At 37.1% G+C, this 26,875-nt stretch overlaps 1 protein-coding gene across 1 annotated transcript in view; it reads left to right on the top strand.

Annotated features, from left to right (window-relative positions):
- The window catches only part of TRPM1 (transient receptor potential cation channel subfamily M member 1), a 167,339-nt gene that overhangs the window by 132,757 nt on the left and 7,707 nt on the right, over positions 1–26,875 (top strand). The window contains exons 23-26 of the mRNA XM_027851493.1: positions 3,367–3,559; positions 7,942–8,086; positions 15,537–15,739; positions 16,522–16,654. Coding sequence (XP_027707294.1) covers positions 3,367–3,559; positions 7,942–8,086; positions 15,537–15,739; positions 16,522–16,654 — 674 coding nt within the window. The remainder of the gene's footprint in view (positions 1–3,366; positions 3,560–7,941; positions 8,087–15,536; positions 15,740–16,521; positions 16,655–26,875) is intronic.

Raw genomic sequence — 26,875 nt, 5'->3', positions numbered from 1 at the left:
CTCAGAATCCAATTAAATTCAATCAACACATAACCATTGAGTAGCTATTATGAATGAAGTATTTTATTGAATCTTATAGGGGATACAAAGAATTGTGAGACATAGTCCTTGGCCTCAAGAATCTTACCATTTTCTTGGAAATAATGAAAAGTTAAACAATAAGAAGATATTTAAATAATAGTTCAAGACAGTGAGAGATATCACAAAGCATTATATGACCAATATATAGTATTCTTCACTTTACTGAATAAATGCTCCAGCAAAGTTGGTTATAAAAGGAATTTATTTAAAGTATATCCTTCTTACCAGTTACTTTCATTTTAAAATTATAAATGCATTTCCATAGGGAAAAAAAAACTCCCAGTAGAGAGAGATGAAAACTTTTATCAGGTAGGGACATTGAGATTGTGGCCATTCCCATTACATGCTAACAGAGACAAGGAAGGAATGGAAATTTGGGCTCAAGAGATTTGGATTCATATCCTGGACCTAACATTTACTAGCTGTGTTACCATGGGCAGATATCTTAAACTCTCAGAGACTCTGTTTTGGGTTAATACTACCTACCTAACAGAGTTGTTGCAAGGAAAGAGCTTTCAAAACCTTAAAGCACTATATTAATATGGGTTAGTATTATCGTAGCACAATTCTAATCTCACTTTGGTTGTAGGCTTCAAGGAGGAATTCATTGTTTCGGGGTGGCAGTATGGTACAGTGGGAGTTTCCTCAACTATAAAATGATGGGGTCAGAATAGAAGACCTCAAAGGTTCCTTCCAGTCTTGGTTCTCTACTCCTTTGCCACACTTTCAACATTTTGCAACACTTTCCAAACTCTGGCATTTTCCCTCAGCCATTAGCTTCCCAACCATACACATCTTTACCTCCATATAATATCTATGGTGCCTGGAGATTCCTGTATTCTGTAGTCACAGGTCCCGAAGTTGCTTCTCTCCTTTTCTTTGTGGATAATTTTTGATTTATAGGAGAACTGGTATGCAATGCCATACTTCACAGTTAGGTGTCACATTATAATAATTGCATTATAATAATCCAGCCTAAAAATTGCCTTATAATAATCTAGCCTAAAAATTGAGGCCACAGATTATGTAAAATGAATATTAGTGGTCCACATGATTATTTTGGTAATTAAAAAATTATACAGAATTTACATAGAATTATGGTAATTGCAAGATGACCAATTGTTTTTTTTCACACCTTCATTATTCCTACCCCAAATTTGTTGTTGCCAAGTCCTGATGAGGACCTTGACAAAACCTTATGTTAAGTCCCCTTCCTTCCACTCCCATAACTACCACCTTGATTCAAGTCCTTACTACCTCTTGCCTAGACCTTTGGAACAGCTTCCTAATTGAAGTTCCAGCTTCCATTCTCTCCCTTCTCCATTTCAGCCTCCACTCAGCTGCCAAAATAATATTCTTAAAACACAAGTCTAACTATATTATTCCCCTATTCAAGAACTTCTAGTCATTCCCTACTGCCTCTAGGATAAAATACAAATGCTTGAGTTTGCTATTTGAAATCCTATATAATTTGTCTCTTATCTACTTTTCCAAGCTTATTACACATTCTTACCCTTCATGCACACTACATTCTGATCAATTAGCCTATTTGCTGTTCCCCAAATTCAGCAATGCATCTCTTGCCTCCACACCTTTGCACAGACTATACCCACCTCTGAAATATACTCCCAACTCAATTCTACCTCTTAGAATCCCTAACTTCCTTCCAAATTCAGTTCATGTGCCACATTCTATAGGAAGCCTTTTCTTAGCCCCATAATAGTCAGTAGTTTCTCTCCCATAAAATTATCACATATAGGGACAGCTAGGTGTTGCAGTGGATAGAGCACCAGCCTTGGAGTCAGGAGGACCTGAGTTCAAATCCGGCCTTAGATACTTGACACTTACTAGCTGTGTGACCTTGGCCAAGTCACTTAACCCCATTGCCTAGCCAAAAAAAACTCAAAAACAAACAAGAAAAAGAATTATCACATATAGACTTATCTGTTTACATATTGTCTTCCCCCAAGTAGAATGTAGCACATCGAAGGCAGGAGGTTTCTGTATTCCAGTTTTAGAAACCAGGATTAACTGGTAATGTGAGATTTTTAGATATGCTTCCGCCTCTTTCCAAATAAGGGCACATTTCCTAATTCTCACCAGATTCAGCATTTGTACCTCATATGCCTCTCCCTTTCATGATATGCCACTCCCTTTCAGTCTTTTAAAAAGTATTTTGTAGTAGTCCAATGAAAATCATTCCCATAATCAAGTCAGGACATGTGACAAATAGAAGACTGGCCTCTGAGTCAGGAAGACGTAGCTTCAAGTCCTGTTTCTGACAATTCTCTCAGTGACTCCAGGCGATCCTTTTAAAATTAAAAACTGTAAAGACACGCTGGCTGATCTACATGGGTAACAGAAGTTCCTCAAAAGGAGTTCTGTACACTGATGAAAACACAGGTGTGGTTAAAAAAAAAAATCAAGTGAAGATCAAGTCAAAAGGTACCTGGCCTCCTGTCTCTTACCTGAATTCCAGGCAGGGCTTTCTCAATTGTTGGGTCCTGAACTACAGTGGATTCAGGAAATCTACTTTGGATTGAATTCCAATCAAATCTACTATGACGTCACCGTGTGGTTCAAGTTTACTTCAGGTCAGAGCCTGAAATACTAAACCAAAGTTGACTCCCACACCTTCTCTCTGATTGATTAAAAAACAAACAAACAAACAAACAAAAAAAGCCTTGGCCATCAGAGTGATTCCAGAAGCAAGAAAACCAAAACACCAAACTTCCTAGTGACTCTTCCAACTTTATATGGCACAAACTACTTTGGACTAGAGATACCCTAGACTTACTCATACTTGACTAGAACCAGACATTCCTGAGCTATCCCCAAATTAAGAATCCTATATCAGTATAGAATTCACCTGAACACTTTAAGATTGATCATCACATACCAGTGTGAATTCTTACTTTCCTTTTCTTACATATCCTCAGTTTTCCACTCATACTACTCCTGATTTTACCTTCCATGCAATCATTTTGTCCCTTAATTTTTCCCTTGAGTAGCTGTTGTTGATCCTAGAAGAACTGAGGGCAGGGGATAAAGTGGTAAAGTAAGTTTCTGGAACATAAGAGGTTTGGGGACAGGAGAATACGGTAAAATAAGGAAATAAACAGCACGCTGAATATGGTGGCTAGAAAAAAGAGACCACCACCATAATTTTATTATTGAATAACCTGTAGTAGATGTGACATTACATGATGTGGGGTTGAGTGAGAATAGATTACATGTGACCCCTGTCCTGGACTTAAAATACTAATGCCCATTTTATACACACAGATGATTGACATGCTCTATTTTGTGGTCATCATGCTGGTTGTTCTGATGAGCTTTGGAGTAGCCCGACAAGCTATTTTACACCCAGATGAGGAACCTTCTTGGAGGCTAGCCCGTAACATCTTCTATATGCCCTATTGGATGATCTATGGAGAGGTGTTTGCAGACCAGATAGACCGTAAGAGTAGAATTCATAGTAAGATTCTCTTTTCTGTTACAGAGGCAGATGATCATATCCAAATTGACAGAAACATTCATGTTAATTTGGAAATCATATATTTTTCTACTGTATTGCAAGGGGTCAAGTTATTTTAGGGGGAGGAAAGTGTTGGTTTCAAGACTTTCAATTTCTGAATACCATTCTTTTTCTAAAAGTTTCTCATTATAATTCTGAAAGATTTCCTCAACCCTAGGTCTGGGCCTTGGGAAATAATCCAGTTGGTTCACCCAGGTTTTAATATTCCTCACCCTATTTGTATCAGTTCAGTTTTCTTTCAACTCTACAACTATGGTTTCTCCTACAGAGTGAGCTTCATGGACAAAGGGCAAACAGGATAACTAGAGTCTATTATCCTTCCTGTTTCCAAAGCTAATTCCTATTTCCTTCTATTAACATCCTCCTCATATGTTATTATCGTGTGGAAGGTAACTATTCCAGATATCTGTGAAGTTAAAATTTTCCTAATAACTATATCATGTGAATAATACCACACCATCAAATCACTTCTTGTCATCATCTGTGGCTTAACTCGATTCATTCTTTTTAGCTTTTAAAATGTGATGTCAGAAACATGTTTAGAAGTTATATAAGGATAGTTATTATATGTATGTTAGTAATTCCAGAAAATGGAAATCACATGTTGTTTTATGAAAATATTTGTTTAGGCTGACACATACATACTAGTTCCTTTACTATAGATGGTATTCAATGGTAGTTTTCTTTCTTCTTTTTTTGAAACACAATAATTATTTTTTTAAAAAGGGAAAACAGGTCAGCTTAGAGTTCATAATTTCCAAAAATTGCATTGGCTTTGGTTTTAGATTGTCTGCATAATTATTATATTAAAATTGATGTATTCTATATCTATGTGTTTGTGCTGAAAAATAGTTAACTTTCATTTTGAAGTGATCATCTGCCAAAGGTACTGTGCATTTCAAAATATTTTTAATTGTTGCAATGTTGCTGCTATTTCTAATACATGGAATACATGAATATTGGAAAGATGAATAAATGCCTTAAGGGTAATTGGTAATTTAACATTTTACATTGCATTACTTAGACTATTTCTCAAACTACTGCTTCAAAGAACGCATTTTACTGTACTGACATTGCAAATCTTGAATTCATTTCTTGGCAGCAAAACAGTTTCTGTATTGTCAGTCTTTTGTTTTCACTTTATTTTGAATTGTTACATTGTTTTGTCTTCTTTCCCTCTTTAAAAAATTTTTTGCTTTCGGATTGCTGTGTAGTCTATGCCATGGAAATTAATCGTAAGTTTCAAGGGGAGGAGGTGATGATTTTCATTTAATAAAATATACCCTTTTTCTTTGCTAAACATTGATATTTAAACCATGGCCCTTACACAGATAGCAAAGTGTCATTTTTATTTCTTTTTTGAACTCTGGAGAAAAGCAAATAATGTGAAAGGATATCATTGAACGCATTTGTTTTTTCATTAACAAATAGGTCTTCTTTAGTCATATAGAAGTATGGAATTTTTGGAACTTTAAGATTATCTAGTCCAACCCTCCTCACTTTACACATAAGAAAATTGAGGAGTGACCTGCCCAAAGTAACAGAGCAAAGTAGGGGCAAAACTTGGGTTCTAGAACCTGGGTCTTTGGACTTCTGATCCCTTATACCTTCCAGGATACTACCCCATACTAGATTGTTCTACACAAAAAATAATAATTGGGTCATGTAGAATATGACTTGGACATTCAAGTAACAAATCAATCACTGTTTTATAAGTGAGTAGTCTTTGCCCTGGTTTCAGAAGATCTTAAATTAGGGATGGAAGAGATCTTAGAGGCTTTCAAATCCAACCCTTCTCCTTTTATAGATGAGGAAACTGAGGCCTGCAAACATTAATTCACTTGTCAGAGTTACACAGCTAAGTTTCTGAGGCAGGTTTTGAGCCTTGGTCTTCCTGATTCCAATTCTAGTGCTCTATACACTATTCTATGCTGCCTCGCGCTGCCCTAGGCTAAATGGTTAGGGTATGGTGATGACAGTTTTAAAAAAATCAGTACCTTAAATCTGACCTTATGAAGGACCAAGGAAACGTTGGAAGACATTTCTATTACCCTGTGTATTTTTTTTTCTGTCACATGAAAACCTTTGTCAAATGTTTTGCTAAAATCTAGATAAATTATACCTATTACACCAAATCTAATACTCTAGTTATAATAGGAAATAAAATTAATCGTGCTCGACCTGTTTTTGACAAAGTTATGTTGATCTTGGTGATCACTGCTTCCTTTTCTAAGTGTTCATTACTGTCCCTTTAATAGCATTTTGTAGAATTTTTCCAGAAGTTAAGCTTACTGTTCTGTGGTTTACAGACATAGATCTCTTCCTTTGAAAAAAAAGCATCATTTGTTCTTCTTTAATCCTGTTTTATTTCTCTGTACATAATAGAGATCTACAGTTTCACATATAATCCTTTTTTCTATTCTACTATGTATGTGGAAATCTCCATTTTATTAAGCGTTTAAGTTCAAAATAATAAATTTTAAACACTAAATCAATAAACAATAAAATCTAAGCTGACCAATGAGTTCCCTATGTATCCACATTGGTCACTTTAAACAACTCTTCCTTTACTTCCTCATTGGAGTTATTTCTTAGTGTCTTTAGAATTTGATTCTTTAAAAAATTCCCTTCCTTCCTAAGTTGACTTCCCTCATAGACTCTTAGTCCATGGCATCTTACCTTTCTTCCAGTCCTTTGAAACTTGTCTTCCATAAATTAAGGGTGTCTATCAGACTATGTCTGGCTTTCCTCTCCTTTTCTTTCCCCAATTTTAAAGTAGAGTTATTCACTTTCCCTCAGGGTTCTCGTCATTTCCACTCCAGCAACTAGTTCCTTTGTTGGTGAGAATCAGAATCAGATTAGAACTTTCTCTTGTTGATTCCCTCATTTTTTGAGAAATGAAATTATTATGAAGGTATGTAAAGAAATTACTGGAAGTTTTGCTTGATATGTATCCTGAAGTCTTATTTCCTCTCTTTCTTTCCAGGTAGTCTGTATTATACTCCAAAAACAAAACTGAGCATCCTTTATCCATTGATTTTTCACCCTAGTGATCTCTACCAAGCTTCCCTTCTCTAGTTCTTGTATTTTTTCACATGCATATATATTCTTAATATACAATGCTGCTCTGCCCAGACCAATCCACCTTTTACCTTTCTTATTTTTTAAATATGTGTACTTTTCCAGAGCTATATTTCTTTCATGGATTTCATCTCACCGTAGCAGTGATATCTACGAAATCAACTGCCTCCTTGTATTAGAGTTGGTATAATAGGTAGGGAGCAGGTCTTGAAACCAGAAAGACTTGGGTTCAAATCCTGCCTCGATGTCTATTGGCTTTATGCCCCTGGACAAGTCTTCTCAGTGCTCTAAGCAGAATTCTAAAACTATAAGTCACAGATAAGGTATTGACTTGCATTGGTTGAGGAACTTCATCTGAGTTCCTTATATCAGTGAAATCACCAATCCAGTCCCTATCTCACAGTGCCTTGCTTACAAGAGGTACTTAATAAATGTTTGTTCAATTGAATGGTACCACCTATCAGATTATCATAGCATGTTTTTAAACTTCAAAGTGGTATATAGAGGGGCAGCTAGGTGATGCAGTAGATAGAGCATTGGCCCTGGAGTCGGGAGGACCTGAGTTCAAATCCAGCCTCAGATGCTTGACACTAGCTGTGTGACCCTGGGCAAGTTACTTAACCCCAATTGTCTTAAAAAAAAAAAAAGGTAGTATATAAATAAGTGATGATGACGATGATAATGAAAGAGCATTAAGAACTTAATTACAGGGGCAGCTAGGTGGCACAGTGGATAGAGCTCCAACCCTGTAGTCAGGATGACCTGAGTTCAAATCCAGCCTCGGACACATGATACTCACTAGCTTGTGTGACTCTGGGCAAGTCACTTAACCCTGATTGCCTCGGCAAAAAACAAACAAACAACAACAAAAAAGAACTTAATTATACATGGCACTGTGCCTCTTCTATTTACATACCTAGTCAGTGATCCTGATCAGATGTAGATATAGAAGACTAAGATGGGCATATCCTTTTTACATATTTAGGTGTTTACATACTCTACATCATATTACCTCCTGAATGCAAACTGTAAAAACTTTATTTGCCTACATTAAAGTGATAGACCTTGGAAATGCTTCTCCCCAAATCTTTCTCCATTCCCAGAAAAGCAGACACAACAAATACACAATAGTGTTTTTTATGGAGCAGAACATTTTATACAAACCTCCTTCCTGAATTATTTTTAAAGTATTGTTTTAGAAGTCAAACAAACACTAAGATGAAAAATATATGTTTCTTTAGCACCTTGTGGAGAAAACCTATTTGATGAAGATGGCAAAAGACTCCCTCCCTGCATTCCAGGGGCCTGGCTCACCCCTGCTATCATGGCTTGTTATCTCTTGGTAGCTAATATTCTGTTGGTCAATCTGTTGATAGCTGTTTTCAAGTAAGTAAGCTTTGGGTCTGTGTATATCATTCATATATAATTTACTTTTGGAAGCATTTTGCCGTTTAACCTTGGGGATCTCTTATAATGTCAGGACAGCAGAATGAGAATTTCATTATGATTTTGGATATGGATGGCTTTTCTGGTAGTAATCAAACTTAAGGAATTCACAGATTAGGAGTAAACATTTCAATAAATTGAAATTTAATTTTCTGTTAGTGTTTTGAGACTTTAACACACATTTTAATCTGAAATGTTTTCTGAGATGAAGGCTTCCTTAAGACAGAAAGTTTGATTAAGTTGTGCTTTCAAATTAATTAACACTTTGTTCTCATATGAAGAAGGCAATATTAATTTTATGAACATTTGTTTCTGTGAGCTTACATAAGAATATGTGTCACCTTGATCTGTTAAACACAATATAAATATTCAAGAAAAGAGATGGGCTTAAATTATTTTTGTAAATAGTCGTTTTAAAAAACTGGATCATTTGAAAGACTTGAAAGTTGAATGAATATATTATGCAAAACAATATTTAATAAAATCATACAGAAAAAATAGCAATAATAATAACATACACTCATTAGCACTTTGAGGTTTACAAAGCACTTTCCTCACAATAGTCCTGGAAAAGTGATTATAAAAGTATAGGAAAAATGATCTAAGCTTTGAGGATGAAAACTCATGGAGTAGGGGCCAAAGAATCTATCACAAAATCTTAGTGTTGGAAAGGACCTTAGCGAGCATCTATTCCAAGCTCCTTATGTTACAGATGAGAAAACTGAGGCCCAGAGAGTTAAGGTTACTTGTCCAAGCAAGAAACTGTAATCAGCAGTTTAGCTAGGACTAGAACCCAGGCCAGTATTCTTTTTGTTTATGGCAAGTTGCCTCCCCATGTGAGCTAAAATGGAGCTAAGTGGTGACTATACAAACACAAAAACAACTGATTAATTCAACTGCTTCTGTTAAAACTAGCCAACTAGGATTTTTAAAAATTATTTTAAAATTAGTTGAACTGGTTACTTGACCAAATTGACTGACCAGGTTCAGTTTAATTTAACTCAGCAAACATTTAATAACTACCTACTATACATACATACATACATACATATATATATATAAATATATATATGTATGTATGTATGTATGCAATTATATATAAGTAGAATTTTAGTGAGGAGCAGGTGGATAATTCATGATGTAAAATGCTGTAATCATTCTTATTTGGCTTTGGAAGAATTTTATATTTACATTTGAATGTGAATATATATTCTTCTCCTAAGGCAAACCTTTATATGGTGGTTTCATTATTTAATGGATACTCATATTCCAATACAACAGTATTCTTTGGTTTGCTCTAGTATTGTAGTTTAAGTACTTCTGCTCTTCTGAGAATTAATAACATTGAAAGCAAAATAACTTAAAAGTATGCCTTAAGAGAAGCTAGACAGCTGAAATGCTTACTCAGTTTACCCTCAATTCCTCTTCTAATCCCTATATGCTGCTAAGAATGAAAGGTCCTACCTTTTGGCACTTTACATGTCTCTATCCCCCACAATCAAAACATCAACTTAAAAGAGTATGACTATATACAATTCTTGGTCTTCTCTGGACTGAGAGGCCAGAGTTTTAGGGATTTTTTTTTCTCAAAAGGCCTTCTCTTCTCTTGCCTGGCCAAAAAAATAATTTTTTTTAAAGATTCTACTGGTATAAATAAAGGACTTAATCAGATTTCTTAATTAAGTAGCACTTAAGTAGCACTTAATTAAGCAGATAATGACTTAGTGACATTATCACCTACTTCAGTTAAGAAGGTAGTAATGTCAACAAAAATTTTAGCAGAAAAACTTGCTAATGATAATCTATTATGGGTAAATCAGAGTAGCTTTAACTTCACATTTGTTTTTAAAAGGAAAGGAAAGGCTAATGTAATAACTTTGAAATGTGATAATGCTATATTTATGGTGTAATCATCTGCATGTTAGAGGCTTAGAAACATGATGCAGAGGAAAGAGTGATGGATTCACAGCTGAAGATACTGGATTCAAATCATAGCCCTACCATGTATTCCTTGAATGGCCTTAGGCAAGTCACTTAAGCTTTCTGATCCACGGAGATTTGGACTGATGACTTCCAAGATCCCTCATAGCTCTAAACTGATTTCTTCAACCCTAAAACCTCAGCCCTGGAGGTGGTATACAAACATATTTCAGAAGTCCCAATACAGATGTACCTAGGGTGAGGCTACAGTGGCTTTGCTCAAAGGCAGGGAACTTATGGGTTACCAGAATCCTTCTGAGGCACATTTCTTCCCCTGCCCAGCCTTTTCTCACTCCAGGGGGCCTTTCTCCCTCTTTAGCTACTTTGAACATTTGTGGTGTCCTGGGACTTAGTTCCTCCCCACAGCAGATACACCCAGCTGAGCCTACTTTTCCAACCCACCCCCTTCATGCCTTTTCCTCAGCTGCAAGAATTACAAATAACAGCTCTGAGCCCCAGCATATGTTTCTAATTGGCTCTTTCCTTCCATCTTACTCTACTTCTTGTTCAGTATTCTCTTATGTATTGTTTTGATACACAGAATCAATATCAAAGATTATAGGTACAGGAGAAGGAAGAGAAAAAAAGTTAAGAAATGTCACTCTTAAGTAGCAAAGATAAGATTTCAATGGTAAAATTGTCTATGAAGACATATGCAAAATATGGACAAATTTTAGGAAAATAAAATGACTGTCCTAATTATTTAATATACTTATGAAGCTAACAAATAATCCTAGTGAGTGTCATTGATGGTAACTATAGTAATTCAAAGCAGGTATACAGGTATTCAAGGAAGACTAGTACCTTTAGTGTTAGGACATGCTGAGCCCTTTTCAGGGCTGCTAATCCACCTTTCATGTCCATCTGCCACCCATCTCATCTGTGGCTCTGAGAAGCTGTAGGGTGCACATGGCCACTCCCCTGTCTTAGCAGACAGGCTAAACCAAGTTAAGAATAAATGATGGGCCTCAGACCCATCGGTTAGTTAGTCAAACATGTGAAGACTTCTCCAGTGGCATAGGTGGATGTGAACAATTTGTTCCAATGGACCATGGAGGTGGTGGAAGTAGGTACTATGGACCACTTAGAGCTTGGTGAGACATTGAAGATGCCAAGGTCATCATTCACTGCATCAACAGCCATTGCCAGTCATCTTGACTTCTCTCCAATGACTCTGGAAAAAAGAATGAGGCCATCAACTTCGAGCAGTTCTGCCTCATGTAAATCTAATTTATGTGTGAGTCAAAAGACATCACCCATATCATTTTACCATCTTTACCTACCTCAAAGTCCTGTAGTGATGGGCAACTAATGAAGCAGCAGGTGCAGATACACTGGGAGCTGTAGTCACAACCCTGCACACAGGCAGCTTAGGCCATACAGTAGTCATCTCAATGGACTGAAGCAATAGTGGGATCTGGCAGCCCCCTGGGGCATCTGAGCAGCCTTTTTTTTTTTTTTTTTTTTTGGTGAGGCAATTGGGGTTAAGTGACTTGCCCAGGGTCACACAGCTAGTAAGTGTTACGTGTCTGAGGTCAGATTTGAACTCAGGTCCTCCTGAATCCAGGGCCGGTGCTCTATCCACTGCGCCACCTACCTGCCCCTTGAGCAGCCTTTTTTAAGGACTGCATTGCTCACCTCCTGTCATGAGCAAGGGGCTAATAAAAGGTGTCCTAAAAATTATCTGATTTGATCTAACCATGGCCTGCTTACCACAGCAAACGGGGATCCTACTTGGCATTACAACACAAAAAAAAATGTACAAATACTTCACCATTGGTACACGGAATATGAGCATGGTTATGGACAACACAATCCAGTACACCTGAAAGATGACTAGCTCTTGCTGGGAGAGACCTCAGCAGCAATCACATTCAAATAGCAACCTTGAGTAAATTAAAACTGGCAAATGAAGGCCTGCTTACTTAAGTTGGATCTGGATATCCATTTTTGTGGAGTGGTCACTGTGATGGGGTTTCACAATCAAATCTAATCTAGTCAACAAGCCTGTATGCCTCCCAAAAGGAATGAATGACAAGTTCATGACAATGGAATTGCCACTTGCAGGAAAGTGCCATGCCACCATCATCAGTGCATATGTTCACACTATGATGATCCCTGATGATGTCAAAGATAAATTTTATGAAGACCTAGAGACCCTCATCATCATTGTGCTGAAAGAAGACAAGCTTATAATTCCGGGTGACTTTAATACCAGGGTAGGAACAGACTATCAGACACGGCAGTGATTCCTTGGGAGGAATGGAGTCAGAAATAGCGAAAGCAATGGTCATTTATCACTGAAGACTTGTGTCTCTCACGACTTTCTCATCACTAACACTCTTTCATTTACCTAAATGCAACAACACTTTGTGGATGCATCCTTGCAACAAACATTGATATTTAATAGACTATATCATTGTAAGGAGAAGAGACAGACAGAATATGAGAATGACAAAGCTAATGTGTAGCACAGAGTGCAGGACCCATCATAGACTTATTCTTTTCAAACTAAATATTCACATTCATCCAAAGCAGTGTCCCCAAAACAAGATGACTACCAGAAGATTCAACAACAACAGTATAGTGGGTGAACAGTTTGTTGCTGGCTTGGAACGAAACACATGGTTGAACAGTGGAACAGAAAAGAAGTGGGCAGCTTTCAGAGATCTGGTCTACAGCACCACATTTACTCATCTGAACCAGAATACTAACAAACATCAAGATTGATTTGATGAAAATGATGGGGATATTCAAAAACTATTTAATGAAAAATGAAAACTCTACAGGGTTTATCAGCAAGATAGTCTATCCATCTCTAAGAAGTCAGTGTCCAATTCCGTAAAAAATAAAGTGCAAGTGAAGCTTAGTGAGATGCAGGATTCTTGGCTCAGTAAGAAGGCAGATGAGATTCAGTTTTGTGCTGAAAGTAACACTCCAAAGCATTTTTGTGATGCCCTAAAGGCTATTTGTGGGCTAAAGACCTTTGGTGTATCTCAACTAATCAGCACTGATGGAGCCACACTGATCAATAATAAGGACATGATCCTAGAGAGATGAGCTAAACACTTCTATAATGTTCTCATCAGCCAATGTCGATGAAATTATGTCATCAACCACTGCTAAAGCCATTGACTGTTTTCATCAGGTTGAAGTCAATTCTTCTCCAGCTGAACCTCCAACTGAAGAAGAGGTTTTGAATGCCACCAGGCTCCTCTCAGGTGGCAAAGTGCCTGGGGCTGATTCCATTCCAGCAGAGATCTACAAGGAAGGGGGTCCACTGCTCATACACAAGCCAACAAAATCCTTCTGGGTTACATGGCAAGACGAGGTCATCCCCAAAAAGAGCAAAGATAACTCCATTGTCATCTCTATAAAGGAAAGGTGAACAGATCATCCTGTGAAACCCCCTCAGGGTGAAGGGTTTCTCTCTTAGTCATTGCCAGCAAGATTCTTGCCACGGTTATCCTTAATAGTCTGTTCCTCCACCTGGAAGATGCTCACCTACCCAAGAGTCAGTATGGCTTCAGAAAGGGCCAAGGAATGGTCAACATGGTGTTTGCTGCCTGACAACTCCAGGAGAAATGCCAGGAGCAGAACAAAGGTCTCTCCTCAGTGTTTGTTGATCTGACCACAGCTTTTGATACTGTCAGTCATGAGAACCTGTGGAAAAAACACAGGAAAATTTGGTTGCCTAGAGAAGTTCATCAGTATTGTATGTCAGTTTCAGATGGGATGTTGATGTGGGTTCTGGATAATGTACGATGCTTTCATGCCTTCCCAATCACTAATGAAGTGAAGTAGAGCTGTGTGCTTGCTTCCATGCTTTTTATCACGTTTTCAGCTATGTTGTCAGATGCTTTCAGTGAGGACAACAAAGTCAACTGTCACACTGACAATAAATTGTTTAACTTGAAAAGGTTACAAAAAGCCAAGACTAAAGTGAAGAGAGGGTTGGTGCTCAACTTTTTGTTCACAGATGATTGTTCACTCAATGCAGCCTCTGAGGCTGAGATGCAACAGAGTATGGATCAGCTCTCTGCCACTTGTGCTAATTTTGGTCTGATAATTAACACCAAGAAAACAGTGGTTCTCCACCAGCCAGCATTGCACCATCCATATTTGGAACTATCAGTTATAGCAAATGGAGAAATTTTGGATGCTGTGGATATGTTCACTTACCTTGGCAGTATACTTTCCAGGGATGTACACTTAGATGATGAGGTTGATGCACACATTGCCAGAAACAGCTTAGTGTTGGCAGGCTCTAAAGGAAAGTGTGGGAGAGAAGAAATATTAGACTGCCTACCAAACTGAAGTTCTACAAAGCTGTTGTGCTGACATCACTGTTGTATGCCTGTGAAACCTTGCCAGTCTACCAGCACCATGCCATAAAACTGAATTGCTTCCATTTGAATTGTCTCAGGAAAACTCTTAAGATCACCTGGCAAGAGAAGGTACCAGACACTGAAGTCCTTTATTAAGCTAAACTGCCAAGCATTCAAACTCTACTGCAGAGTGCAATTCTAATGGGCTGGCCACATTGTTTGAATGCCAAATGTATATTTGCCTAAAACACTATTTTATGGAGAACACACACAAGGCTCATATGGATGTCAGAACAAGCAATACAAGGATATTTTCAAGGTCTCTCTGAAGAAATTTTGTATCAGTTGTGAGATATGAGAGACACTGGCACAGGACCATCCAGTATGACATAGTCACATCAAAGAAGGGACTGTGCTCTATGATCAAAGCAAAATTGCAATAGCTCAAAAGAAATATGAGACACACAAATTTGGAGATACCTCCTTCCCAAATGTTCATAAAAACTACATTCCTGGCTTATGGTAAAGGCTTCTGAGCTTGTATTGGTCTGATTAGCCATAGTCGGACACTTTGTACATTGACCTCAATATCGTGATGTAATTTTGTTCCTCTTTAAGCCAGAAGGACAAACAATAATACAAAGATCTAACAAGAATCATACATGTGTTAATTGATAATGCAAAAAAATGTATCTATGGAACTAATTCACAATTATCTTCAGTTTTTGCAGTACTGCTAAATAAGCATCAACTTAAGGATTTTGGTGAGATAGATATCTACATATATAAAAATCCTACACAGATACTGCAGTTTCTCTAGTTTGCATAAAATGGTGCTCAACTGCTTTCTGAAGTTTTTAGAGCAAGGCATGTGAACTGGTACATATTGCTCATGACTCATCAAATAAATACTTATCTGATTTTATACTATTTGGTTTTTTTATTTAGATTTTTATGGAGCTCATGCAATAGGGATCAACAATAAAAAGAGGAATGCAACTAACAGTAAAGTACTAACTCTCTCACTCTCTCTCTCTCTCTCTCTCTCTCTCTTTCTCTCTCTTTCTCTCTCCTTTCCTTAGCAACACCTTCTTTGAAGTAAAGTCAATATCCAATCAAGTTTGGAAATTTCAAAGATACCAGCTGATCATGACATTTCATGACAGGCCAGTCTTACCTCCACCTATGATCATCTTGAACCACCTGTACATAATCATCATGCGCCTCACTGGTAGATGTAGAAAAAAGAGAGAAGGAGACCAAGATGAACGGGATCGGGGACTGAGTATGTAAAAGATTCTGTCTAAATCCAGATTTTGTTGCAGTTTTTTCCATGAAGCAAATTCATACTCTTTGGCTATTAGCCAAAGGCTATTCCAATTCAATATACTCAAAGAAATGCTGTTAAATTATTCAAAGCCATAAAAATAAAACATAGTTGTCTTTAAACTTTCCAGTCCTACTACTATTACACACACTCACACACTCACACACACACACACATATCAAGCTACCTAATGAAAATAAAGAGGGAAGTCACTGAGGAGAGATAATTTTAAAACAATTTCCTCTCTATAAATCTAATACTCCTCTTAGAAGGATTTTTAAGAATTTAGAATTTAATTTAAGAATTTAGTATCTTTTGCTTCACAAAAATAGTTGAAGAAGATACTTATACAATTGATATCATCTGTAAAGTGCATATTTGTTTTACCCTTGATTTGTATTTGAGTTTTATTTTCCTTATTAATATAATTTTATGGGTTTTTCTTTCAAGTGACCTATTTGATTGTGGGTATAGGTTGCTGTTATTGCATATAAAGTCTTTTATTAGATGGGAATGGAAAGTGGGAGAAATTTATAGTCAGAAGAAGCACCTATGCAAAAAAGACTAATTAAAAAATGGAATGAAATAAAAGTTAAAGGTCCTAAAAATAGATAAGAATTCTCTTCAGCAAATCTGAATTGACTCTAAAATGATTCTAATTTTTTCATACACATCAGGGTCAATCTATGTTCACTATTATCAAATTTTTAAAAACTCACCTTAAAATTTTCAAAAAACAGAACTATTTCTAAATGATGAAGAACTTAAGAAGCTACATGAATTTGAAGAACAATGTGTGGAGGAATACTTTCAAGAAAAAGAGGATGAGCAGCAGTCATCCAATGATGAAAGGATCCGAGTTACATCAGAAAGGTGTGGAGTGAAAGGATTCCTACTTAATTTTTTCCTTTCTCTTTTGGAACTGTTTCTTAAATGTTGTGACTAAATCACAAAACATCACTTAATAGTACTACGAAATAATGTTTATTCAAACTTTTGGGCATAACTTTGTTTGCCATTCTCAATCCATGGGACACAACTTCAGATGAACACTATTTTGTAAAACAGAGTAGAATTAATGAGGGCATGGCTTGATTTTTTTTCCCCAAGGAAAATAGTGAATAGCCATCATTTAAGAGTTCAAAGGATATTTGAAATACACTCAACTCTCAATTACCTGTATCAAATTTTAGTGGATAGTGAGTGATAATACAAAATGGTACACAGGGATCTTGGTAACTGATGGTAATTCCCTTAACAAAAATTATGGAAGCATGTAAGAGGGGTGAGTTTGATAGGAGCTGATGTTGGGGAAGAGATATTGAGTTCAGTTTTAAGTATGATGACTTTTAGGTGCTGGTGGAGCATCCACTAAGATATATATAGATATGGGAAATATGGGACTTAGAGTTCAGAGAAATTATATTTGGGAGTTATCTATTTAAAATTATTGAACTCACAGGAGCCAATGAGATCACAAAGGGAAAAAATTAAAAGACAGAAGACTCTGTCATGAGCCTAGGGGACACTGATATGTAAGGGCCAAAAGATCAGCAAAAGAGACTGAGAAAATTGTCAAATAGGAAGAAAACCTGGGTAAGCAATGTGACAGAAGGAAAGTGGAGAGAAGAGAGTATTCTAGTAGAGGGGGTGGTCAATAATATAAACTACATAAAGATAAATGAGGATGAGGACTAAGAAAAGTCTTATATTTAGTAAAGTGAAAGGGCCTTTATTGTTAGAAAAGGTTATTATTATTCAGTAAAATGATAGAGTTTGAAGCCTGATTGCAAAGGGTTGAAGAGGGAGCTGGTATTGAGTAAGTGTAAAGGAAAAGAGTAGATCATGCTTCCTAGAAGATTGGCAGTGAAAGGGAGGAGAAATATAGGGTGATAGTTTGGGGATAAATGATAGAATCATGTAAAGGTTTTTGTTTTATTTTTTTACTTCTTTGTTTGTCCACTCATTTATTTGTTCATTCATTTATCTATATGTCTGTCTATTTATTTATTTAAAGGATCTGGGAATATGTGGATCATGTTTGTATACAGTGGAATGGTAGTTTTTAGATGCGGAAAGACAGAAGATGAACAAGAGAGATGAAACGAGACCGATTGATGAGGCAGGCTCCCAAAGGAGATGGGAGGTTATAGGATAAAGAACATGAGTAGAAGGGTTAGCCTTACAAGGGGAAGAGCTATTTTTTTCTTCTGAGATGGAGCAATGGAGGACAAGAAAAGTGAAGATATGTTTTTAAGTATGCAATAGGAGAGATGAGGAAACTCCTGATGGATGAGCTGGATTTTCTCAGCAACAGTAGGTCACCAGTTGAGTGAGAACGGGGTAAGATCAGAAGCGGGTAAGAAGGGGGGGGGAATCAAGACAACAAAGGAATGTGAGGCCTAGAAAGGAGTTTTACACTCTTGGAGAACAAGGAGGGATAGAAGGAACCTTGAAAATGAGCGAAGCCAAAAATAGGGTTAGGAAGAGTAAAGTAGTGGAAAAGAGATTATGATCAAAAAGGAAAATGAATTTTGAAGGTAAAACAGTGATAAGTGATAGCTTCCTGAAGATAAGCAGCATTTTCTTTTTCCTTGGTCTTCTCAGCACCTCACAGTGCCTGATACATATATGCTTATTGATTTTCTAAGATATTGATGCTCCTGTTAGTAGCTGAGCTCGCAAGAAGAGAGAGGTCATGAGAGTTGAGGAGGTTGATGATTGGAAAGCCAGTATGTCTGATTATTACAATACTGAATATATGAATGTTAAAGTCACCAGTGATGAGGGAAAGGGATGGGCTAGAAAGAAAAGCTATGAGTCAGATACTAAAATGATTGAGAGAGGAAGGAGAGTGACAGCACTGTGTCTTGTCAAGGGGATACAGAATTGAAGGAATTAACCTTAAAGTAGAAATTGTTGGTGATGATAGCTGGGGGGAGAGGGAGGGCCAGTAGAACACCATATGGATACTAGGATCATAATATCACAGATTTAGAGCTGGAAGGGACCTTAAAAGTCATCTAGTTCAACCTCCTTAATTGACAGATGAGAAAACTGAGGCCCAGAGGCTTTCCCAAAGTCACATAGACAATTAAGAACAGAGATGGGATTTGACCCAAGATCTTCTGACTCCAAATCCATCACTTTCCATTATCTTTAGGAGAAGGCCAGGTTTCTGCGGGCACTAGAAGAGGGAAAGTGTTTGAGGGGAAAAAAGAGATCTAGGATGAAAAGCCAGTTGTAAACAGTGGGATGGGGCTTCCAGAAGATAATGTGGAAAGGGAGGACAACAGAGAATAGGAACTAGGTCTGAACAGTAGAGGGGTAAGAGTGCGAGTCCAGATCCAAGGAAAGAGGTTTTTCTCTTGACAAATGACTCCCAGTATGGAGGTGTGGGGCCACAGTGACAGAAGTGGGGAGATTGTATGCTAAAAGAAGCCTCTAATCGTGGGCAGCATATAGCTGGGGCACCACTTCATGTTTACATCCCTCTCTACCATAATTCTTGCTGGGAGTGGGGCTGGGATGGGAAGTGGTGGGAGCTCAGGCCCATCTGTGGAGGTCCTTCCTTCTCCTCAGTGAGTAAATGAGAGCGTGCTCGCCTGTAAGAGAACATTTTTTCTCCCTGTTTCTCTTGGCTGAAATCCCTGAGAGAGATGAAGGCAATTCCTACACATTTGTTTCCTTTTCTCGCCCTTTTTCACAGATGTATTCCAGGGCTAAAGAGAAAAAGGTGACTGTTCTTGAGTTTGGTGGTAAACAAGGCCATCTTCCTTATACTTTATGCCAATTTCATATAAGGTGTCTGCGAGGAAAGAGAATGAGTTAAAATTAAAGAACAATAGTTTCTAAGGAATGAGTTAAAACTTGTCATCTCTTTCTAATGTGTAACTTTTCCAACAATTTCCATAGACACTTCTATGACATTTAAAGAGGCAGCCTACCTCCCCATCTTTATTGATAATTTACATTTACTCTTCGGATCCTATAAGGGCACCACTTTTCACTTGCTCATTCTGCTTCTACCTATTTTCTTCTGGGGGTTAATTAACACTTCTGAAACTGTGATGGGCATGGGCTGTGAGTAGGGTCTCTGAAATTTGTTCTGTGATACATCAGTTCCTTCCTTTTGTCGCCTCACTGTTTGTAAACATTTATCAAACCCATAAAAGTCATTTAACAGGGCAAATTAGCAAGCTCCAGTGATTCATATGATTCATTCTCACCCATGTAGTCACATATGAAGTTTACATATTTGTTAAAGCTTTCCACCCTGGGCTCTCTGATTGCTTCTGTGTGTGAACCAAATTCACTCAGTCATGTGTCAGTCATGTCTGACTCTTTGTGACTCTATTTAGGTTTTTCTTGGCAAAGATAATGGAGTAGTTTGCAGTTTCCTTCTCCATCTCATTTTACAGATGAGGAACCGAGGCAATCAGGGATAAGTGACTTGCCCAGGATCACACTGCTAATAAGTGTCTGAGGCTGGATTTGAACTCATAAAGATGAGTCTTCCTAACTGAATTCTTGCTTTTCAGTTCATGCTTTGGTAGGACAGGTAGGTGGATAGTGTACTAGACCTGGACTCAGGAAGCCTTGAGTTCAAATTCAGCCTCAGATACTTAATAGCTGTATAACCCTAGAAAAGTTACTTAACGCTGTTTTTTTTTCACCATCTGTAAAATGAGCTGAAGAAGGAAAGGCAAACCATTCCAGTATCTTTTGTCAAGAAAACTCCAAATGGAGCCACAAAGAATTGGTCACAACTGAGCAACAATATTTTGGTAGCTAGCGCATAAATTCCAACTATTTACAATATTATAGTTTTGTCTTTAGGCAGGAAATCTTAGAATGAAAGAACAACAAAAATAACACCTTAAAATAAGATTAAAATGCAATTTAATTCTGAGTTATCATTCCACTGAAGTGAAACAAGATTTAACATAGACATCCCGAACCAAGTAAGCAAAGATATTACCGCATTGTGCCCTTGTAAACTTTTGAGTGGTCTTCAAGGCTTTTTCCTTCTTGAACACAAACCAATCTGACTCAAGTTCCAAAGAACAGAGTACTTTAAGGAATCAATTAATCAAAAAGTATTTACTATGTAAAAAAAAATCATTGTTCTAGGCACTTTGGTATAGGAATAATGGTACAAGTTTAGTGTTCATCAATAATGGAACAAATCAATATAAATCATAATTTTTGCTTGGGATTTGAAAGGAAGCTATAGATCGAAAAGAACTTCAGTATTAGAATCTCAGTGGCAAATTGCTTTTGTTTCTTTTTATAAATAGGACAGCTAAAACTATGCCAGTTCTACATGAGTGTCATCACTATATACTTCTGGATTTAAACTTACCCAATTTAGTTTCACCTGAAACCCTAGATAGGAAAGAGTAATTGAGGATTTTGGGAGGAGCATGAGAGAAGGAAGTAGAAGACAAAAGGAGGAGAAAGACGGAGAAAAGAAGGGGAGAAGAATCTAATCAAATAAAAAAACACTTAATTGAGTGTTTCTTGGGTTCCTGAGATGTACTGTGGAGACACAAAGAAGTATAAACTCTGGTCCCCACTCTAAAGAGGGTTATAGTCTCACTGGAAATATAAAATATAAGTTTATGAGAAACTAACAACACAAAATCTTAACATTTTGTTAACAAGTGTTGTACATGATTAATTGCCAAATGAATGGTATAGACAATAAGTCTGGTAGAACTTCAAAGGAAGTCTAGGGGTGGTCAGAGAAGGCTTTACAAAGTATACACTATTTGAGTTGAAGCTTCGAAGGGGAGTAGGATGCAGAAAAGAAAGGAAGAGGATGTAGGAGATTTTAAGGAATGGACTCATAAAAAGCCTGGAGGTAGGAAAACATGAAGTATGCACAGAAAAAGAGTGAGTAAATCAATTTAGGGTTAGAGTCAGAGGACCCAAACCCTAAATGCCTCTGACTCTAACCTTAAATGCCTCCAGTTCTAACACTAACCCTAAATGTGTGCCTCCAACTCCGACTCTACCCCTAAATGCGTGGCTGATGCAAGGATTTGTGTGAGATAAAACTGAGGAATTTGTAAGTCCATGAAACACTGAGTTGGACAATAGGGTAAGAGTTGTACTGAAGGAGAGGGAGACTGGTGTGAAAGACCACACCATTGAAATAATCCAGAAATGAGGTCACAAGGATCTGAACAGGGTGTGGCAATAGTAGGAAAGGAAAACAGTTTATGGGATAATAGATATTTTCAAGAACTGAAAGAACTTAGTGACTGATTGGATACTGCAACAAGGGAGAGAGTTCAAAGATGATTCTCAGGTTTCGAGCTGAGGTGACTGGTAAGATGGGAGAAAGAACTGTTGTGGGGAAGAGAGTGTTGAAGGAAGATGAGAAGTTTAGTTTTAGACATCATGTTAAATTAAGGTGATAACAGTAACATACAAATAAGAATGGACATTCAGCTGAACTAGAGCTTGAGGGAAAGGTCAGATACAGATTTTCAAATCATCTGCATAAAAGTGATAATTGAAGTTATGAGACTGCTTCATAGGTTTAGGGCTAGAAGGGACCTTAGGTGTCATCTATTGAAATTTGAACCCCGGTTTTCCACCTCCAAATTCTTCTTTTTTGCTATACCTCCTAATGGATGAGTTCTCCAATGGTTAGAGTATAGAAAGAGAAAGGCAAAGCCAAGGATTCAATCTTAGGAAATACACAAATATATGTGATAGGAGGAAGAAAATCAACTCTTGAAGGAAACGAAGAATTTGTCAGAGATTTAGGTGTAGAGCTAGGATAACATAGACAGCCTCATGGAAAACAAGGGAGGCAAAATCCTGAAGGGAAGGTTGCTTAATAGTGTAAAATACTTCACAATTCAAGAATAACGTCTTATTTTCGAAAATGAAGGCTTAGTAGAGAGGAGGAAACAAAAACCATATTGCAGTGTGATGAAAAGAAAGTAGGTAGCAAAACAAAAGAGGCAGTAGTTGTGGACCTACTAATTCAAGAAATGGAAATGGAAAGGAACTGTTGGGTCTTGGGTGAAATAAAGGAAATCAGTAGGTGAGAGACCCATTGAATACTGTTTTAGCAGAGGGCTGCTGACTGGAAGTGTGGACAGGAAGTCAGCAACCAGTTTTAGACAGAACTTAAGTAGGAGACTTGGCAGAAAAACTGGAGTCAAGAAAGAGTACGGTTGAAAGAATGGCTTTAAGAAGTAGAGTCAATCATCTTGCCAAGAGTGAAGCTAAAAGGACAAACTTAGTCTAGGATCCTATCATCAACAGGGGAAAATTCTTAGTCCACTTGTTATCTAAGGAAGATCCGAAGCAAATGCTGTGCCACAGATTTTCTCCAATTTCTTCCTCGACATCCTTTCACCAATGCAGGCCCCTGTGGTCCTGAAAAAGCCCAAGATTAAGTTCCTAATCTCCAAGAAGGAGGCTATGCCCTTATCTGTTCCAAAATCCTTGGCGCCTTTATCTGATGGCAAGGCCTTTCACTCTGGGAAGATTTGGGGCTTAACTGAAGGCTGGTGTGAACTGATTCCTCAAGGGTCTTGGATTCCTTTTCTTTGGAGTTTTTCCTCTGAGCTCTAGCTCCCTGATCAGAACAAAAGCAGGAAAACTGGCAGAGGGAATCATAGCAGAGAAAAGAAATATATGATGCTAACTAGAGGAAGAAATAAGGTCACATGAAGGATTTGTCATATAGTATATATGTATGTGTTTATATATATATGTGTGTATATGTAAATGTGTGTATATATAATGTGTATTTGTATGTATGTATACATATGATTGAAAAATTATATATGAAAATAAACATGCATGTGTATATATTATCTATATATGTGTATATGTATATATAATATATATATACATAACATATATGTATAATGTGTATATGTGTGTATATATATATAGCATAGCACTGGAGCCAGTGGAGAGTGAAAAATTCAAGACACTGGAAAGAAGCTATAATTTAAGGAGCAAAGTCTTGGAGAAAATAATGGGAATAAGGGCATAGTTAACTTTGGAGAAAACATTTCTTCCTTTGAAAAAGGGCAAGATGAAAAGTTGTGTAGAGACAGATTTTTAGAGAGGAGAGAGAATCCATGCTTCATGGCCTTAGTCTTCTCCAGAAAGAGGCCAAGTCAATGGCTAGGGAGAGGGGACAGGTAGAAGAAGTAGAAAAATGTATGTAACATGGACCACTCTGATCCCCTGGCCTGGAAGACTAGGTAGGTTAGATTTCACCATTTCACCCCTCCAGGGTTCTCTAGTACCCTTAATGGGATCTGGAGGTATCCAGGCTCTTTATAGTTGGCTCTAACCCCAACTGATGGCATTCCTCCATATGTAGGAGATGGCCTCCTATACCTCAGTTCCATTAACTACTAACTGGCAAATTAGCTTTTACACAGAAATACTTTCTCCAAAACAATATAATCACAAACCTACAAACTTACTTCCCCAACATGTGGAAGGCATAATCTTCCTTCCCCCTTCACATCTCAGTCTCTGGAGAGAGAAAGAGGCTTAGTTCATATTTTAGATCTAATTTTACAGATCATAGTTCCAATTCGAAGTCCAAAAACCCCACCTTGGATTCGAGTCCCAGACACCCTGGCTTCTTAGGGATTCAAAGCTGGCCCATCTTAAGTCATCATGGCTTGAACTCTCAATCCTGTAGAGATCACCTCTAGCATCTGAAACTGAGAAGGATAAACAACATGCCACAGAAACAAATACCCCTAGACCCATTTCTCAAGGGGTAGGGAATGTAAAAGAGAGGGAGCAATGAATAAAAGACTGTTGTCACAATCTGAAAAGCTGTAAATACAGATATTGAAATTGCCTAGGATAAAAGTAGCAAACGGAGTAGTGAGGGAGACTGGTAGCCAAATACTGAAGTGACCTGTAAAGAAGACATTCACTTTATTTATAAACAATTTCTCCGACATCTGAGATTATAGCATTTTATATTCCAATTTATGGACTGGACTTACATTCTAATTTGTATTATTCATCTGTTTTATAGAATGCAACCTCCTTAAGGATAATGATCCTGTTTTAATTTATCTTTAAATCTTCCCCAATGCCTAGACATTGAATTTAATTTAATTAATAAATTGTTGAATGAATGAATGAATGAATAACAGATAGAGTAGTATAGTGAACAGAACACTGAAGACTAAAAGTTAACAAAGAATTGCCTTTCAATCTTATTTCTCACATTTTCCAGTCACGTGATCATGTTCAAGTACCTGACCTCTCTAAGGCTGTTTCCTCAGCTGTAAAATGGGAATAATGACACCTGTAGTACCTACTTCACAGGGTTGTTTTAAGAGTCAAATAAGACTTAACCCCAATTGCCTAAAAAAAAAAAAAAGTCAAATAAGAATCATTTTGTAAACTTTAAAGCACTAAATATATTTCAGATATTATTAGTGTAATTTAACCACTCAAAAGAAATGAAGCACATGTTCTCTCTCTCCCATTCACCTCTCCTTAGCACTTTTCTTAATGAATTAATATTTACTAAGATAACTTATTTTTGTTTCCTCTCAGAAAAAGGATTTCAAATTAAAACTGGTTAAAACCAATCTGTAATGTTTGATACTAAAAGCTGCTAATAAATCAAAAGTAATCAGGATGAAGATTCTCTTAGTTGCCATTTAATATAAAGTTATCCCTTCCACATCCTGGGGGTTAGGGGCATAGCACCCCTGCTATCTGGAAAATCCACGTAAAATTCTTCGGCCCTCCCTTTATACCAGAGAAGAAGTCTGAAGTATTATGGTATTAAAAGATAAAATATGTTGATACTATACAATACTATACATATATTTTATGCATTTCTGAGTTTCTAAACTTGTTCTGTATTGTCTGCTGGCCTTTGTGTGTCATCTGTGGCTTCTGCAAAACTGCCGACCTGTCATATATCAAGATCACAATGTGGGAAAGCCACAATGTGGAAGGGATTAACTGTATTATCTAGCAAACTAAGAAGGCAAGAGATATGAAAAGTTTGAGAGACATAATTTCTGGATAATTAATCATTTTATCACGCTACTAGATAATAGAAAGGGTCAGTGTCACTCTTGAATGCTAAAGACACCTCATGGAATCCATTCAATGCCTATATATCCTTTGAAAAGTGGGTGCTCCAGAGGGTGGTAGTCAACTCTGATTGGTTAACAATTAATGAGAAGAATGAATATTACAATAAGAGGTGGGCCTATTCTAATGAGGGGCTAGGAGATATGACTTTGATTATGTCATTTACATCTAGATCACCCCCAGCCTTGGGCAATCTAAATAAAGGATCTACCTCCACTCAAGACTGAGCTGAACAGAATTCACCTTACATTAAATTCTTTATAAGTTTCTCCAGTTGAGTGGGGAAACAACTCCAAGATTTCATCTCATCATCAGCTCTGCCCTTCAGAGAACTAAGCTTGACCAAATCTCCAAATGAGGAAGGGAAAAAATTCTGGATCTCCCCAATACTAACAATTGGTTCTTTAATAATCATTTTTCTCAAGGGGATTGGAGAAGTTAAGAAATTCAAGATGTATTTTGGTTCTGATGCTTAAAACTTTTCTTTCTTTTTTTTAACTACTAGACTTCCTTTAGTTTTCAACAAATGAAAACTACAATTATAGAATTGGAGAGGCAAGTCCTACATAAGGAAATAGAAAGAAACAAAAATAGCTAAGTTGTATATTTTATAGTGAATGAGACATTACTGTCTACAAATCTGGATATAATTGCAGGGTGGAAATAGTCTTAGACCTCAAGTACACAGAACCATGAGATCGTAAAGCATGAATTTCTTCAGGTATCATCTGGGCCTAGTTGTCCAACTAATATGTTATTTTATGTTGACATTTGGCCCTGTCATTAAGGAAATGCTTCCATATAATTTATAGAATGCCTTGCAGGTGAATTAAGATCATTGCACATGAAAAAAGTTTTAATAATAGGCTTACTACAAGACTCTAGAGTTCTCAGCTTCACACATATACAAAAGACATATTATAATTCCTACCATGAGAATATGAATTTAGATCTGATACAGTGAAAATA

Source organism: Vombatus ursinus, unplaced genomic scaffold (genome assembly GCF_900497805.2).
Source record: "Vombatus ursinus unplaced genomic scaffold, bare-nosed wombat genome assembly UNPS02009205.1, whole genome shotgun sequence".
In the NCBI taxonomy this organism is placed as follows: domain Eukaryota; kingdom Metazoa; phylum Chordata; class Mammalia; order Diprotodontia; family Vombatidae; genus Vombatus; species Vombatus ursinus.
This window is presented reverse-complemented; position numbering and strand designations above follow the sequence as displayed.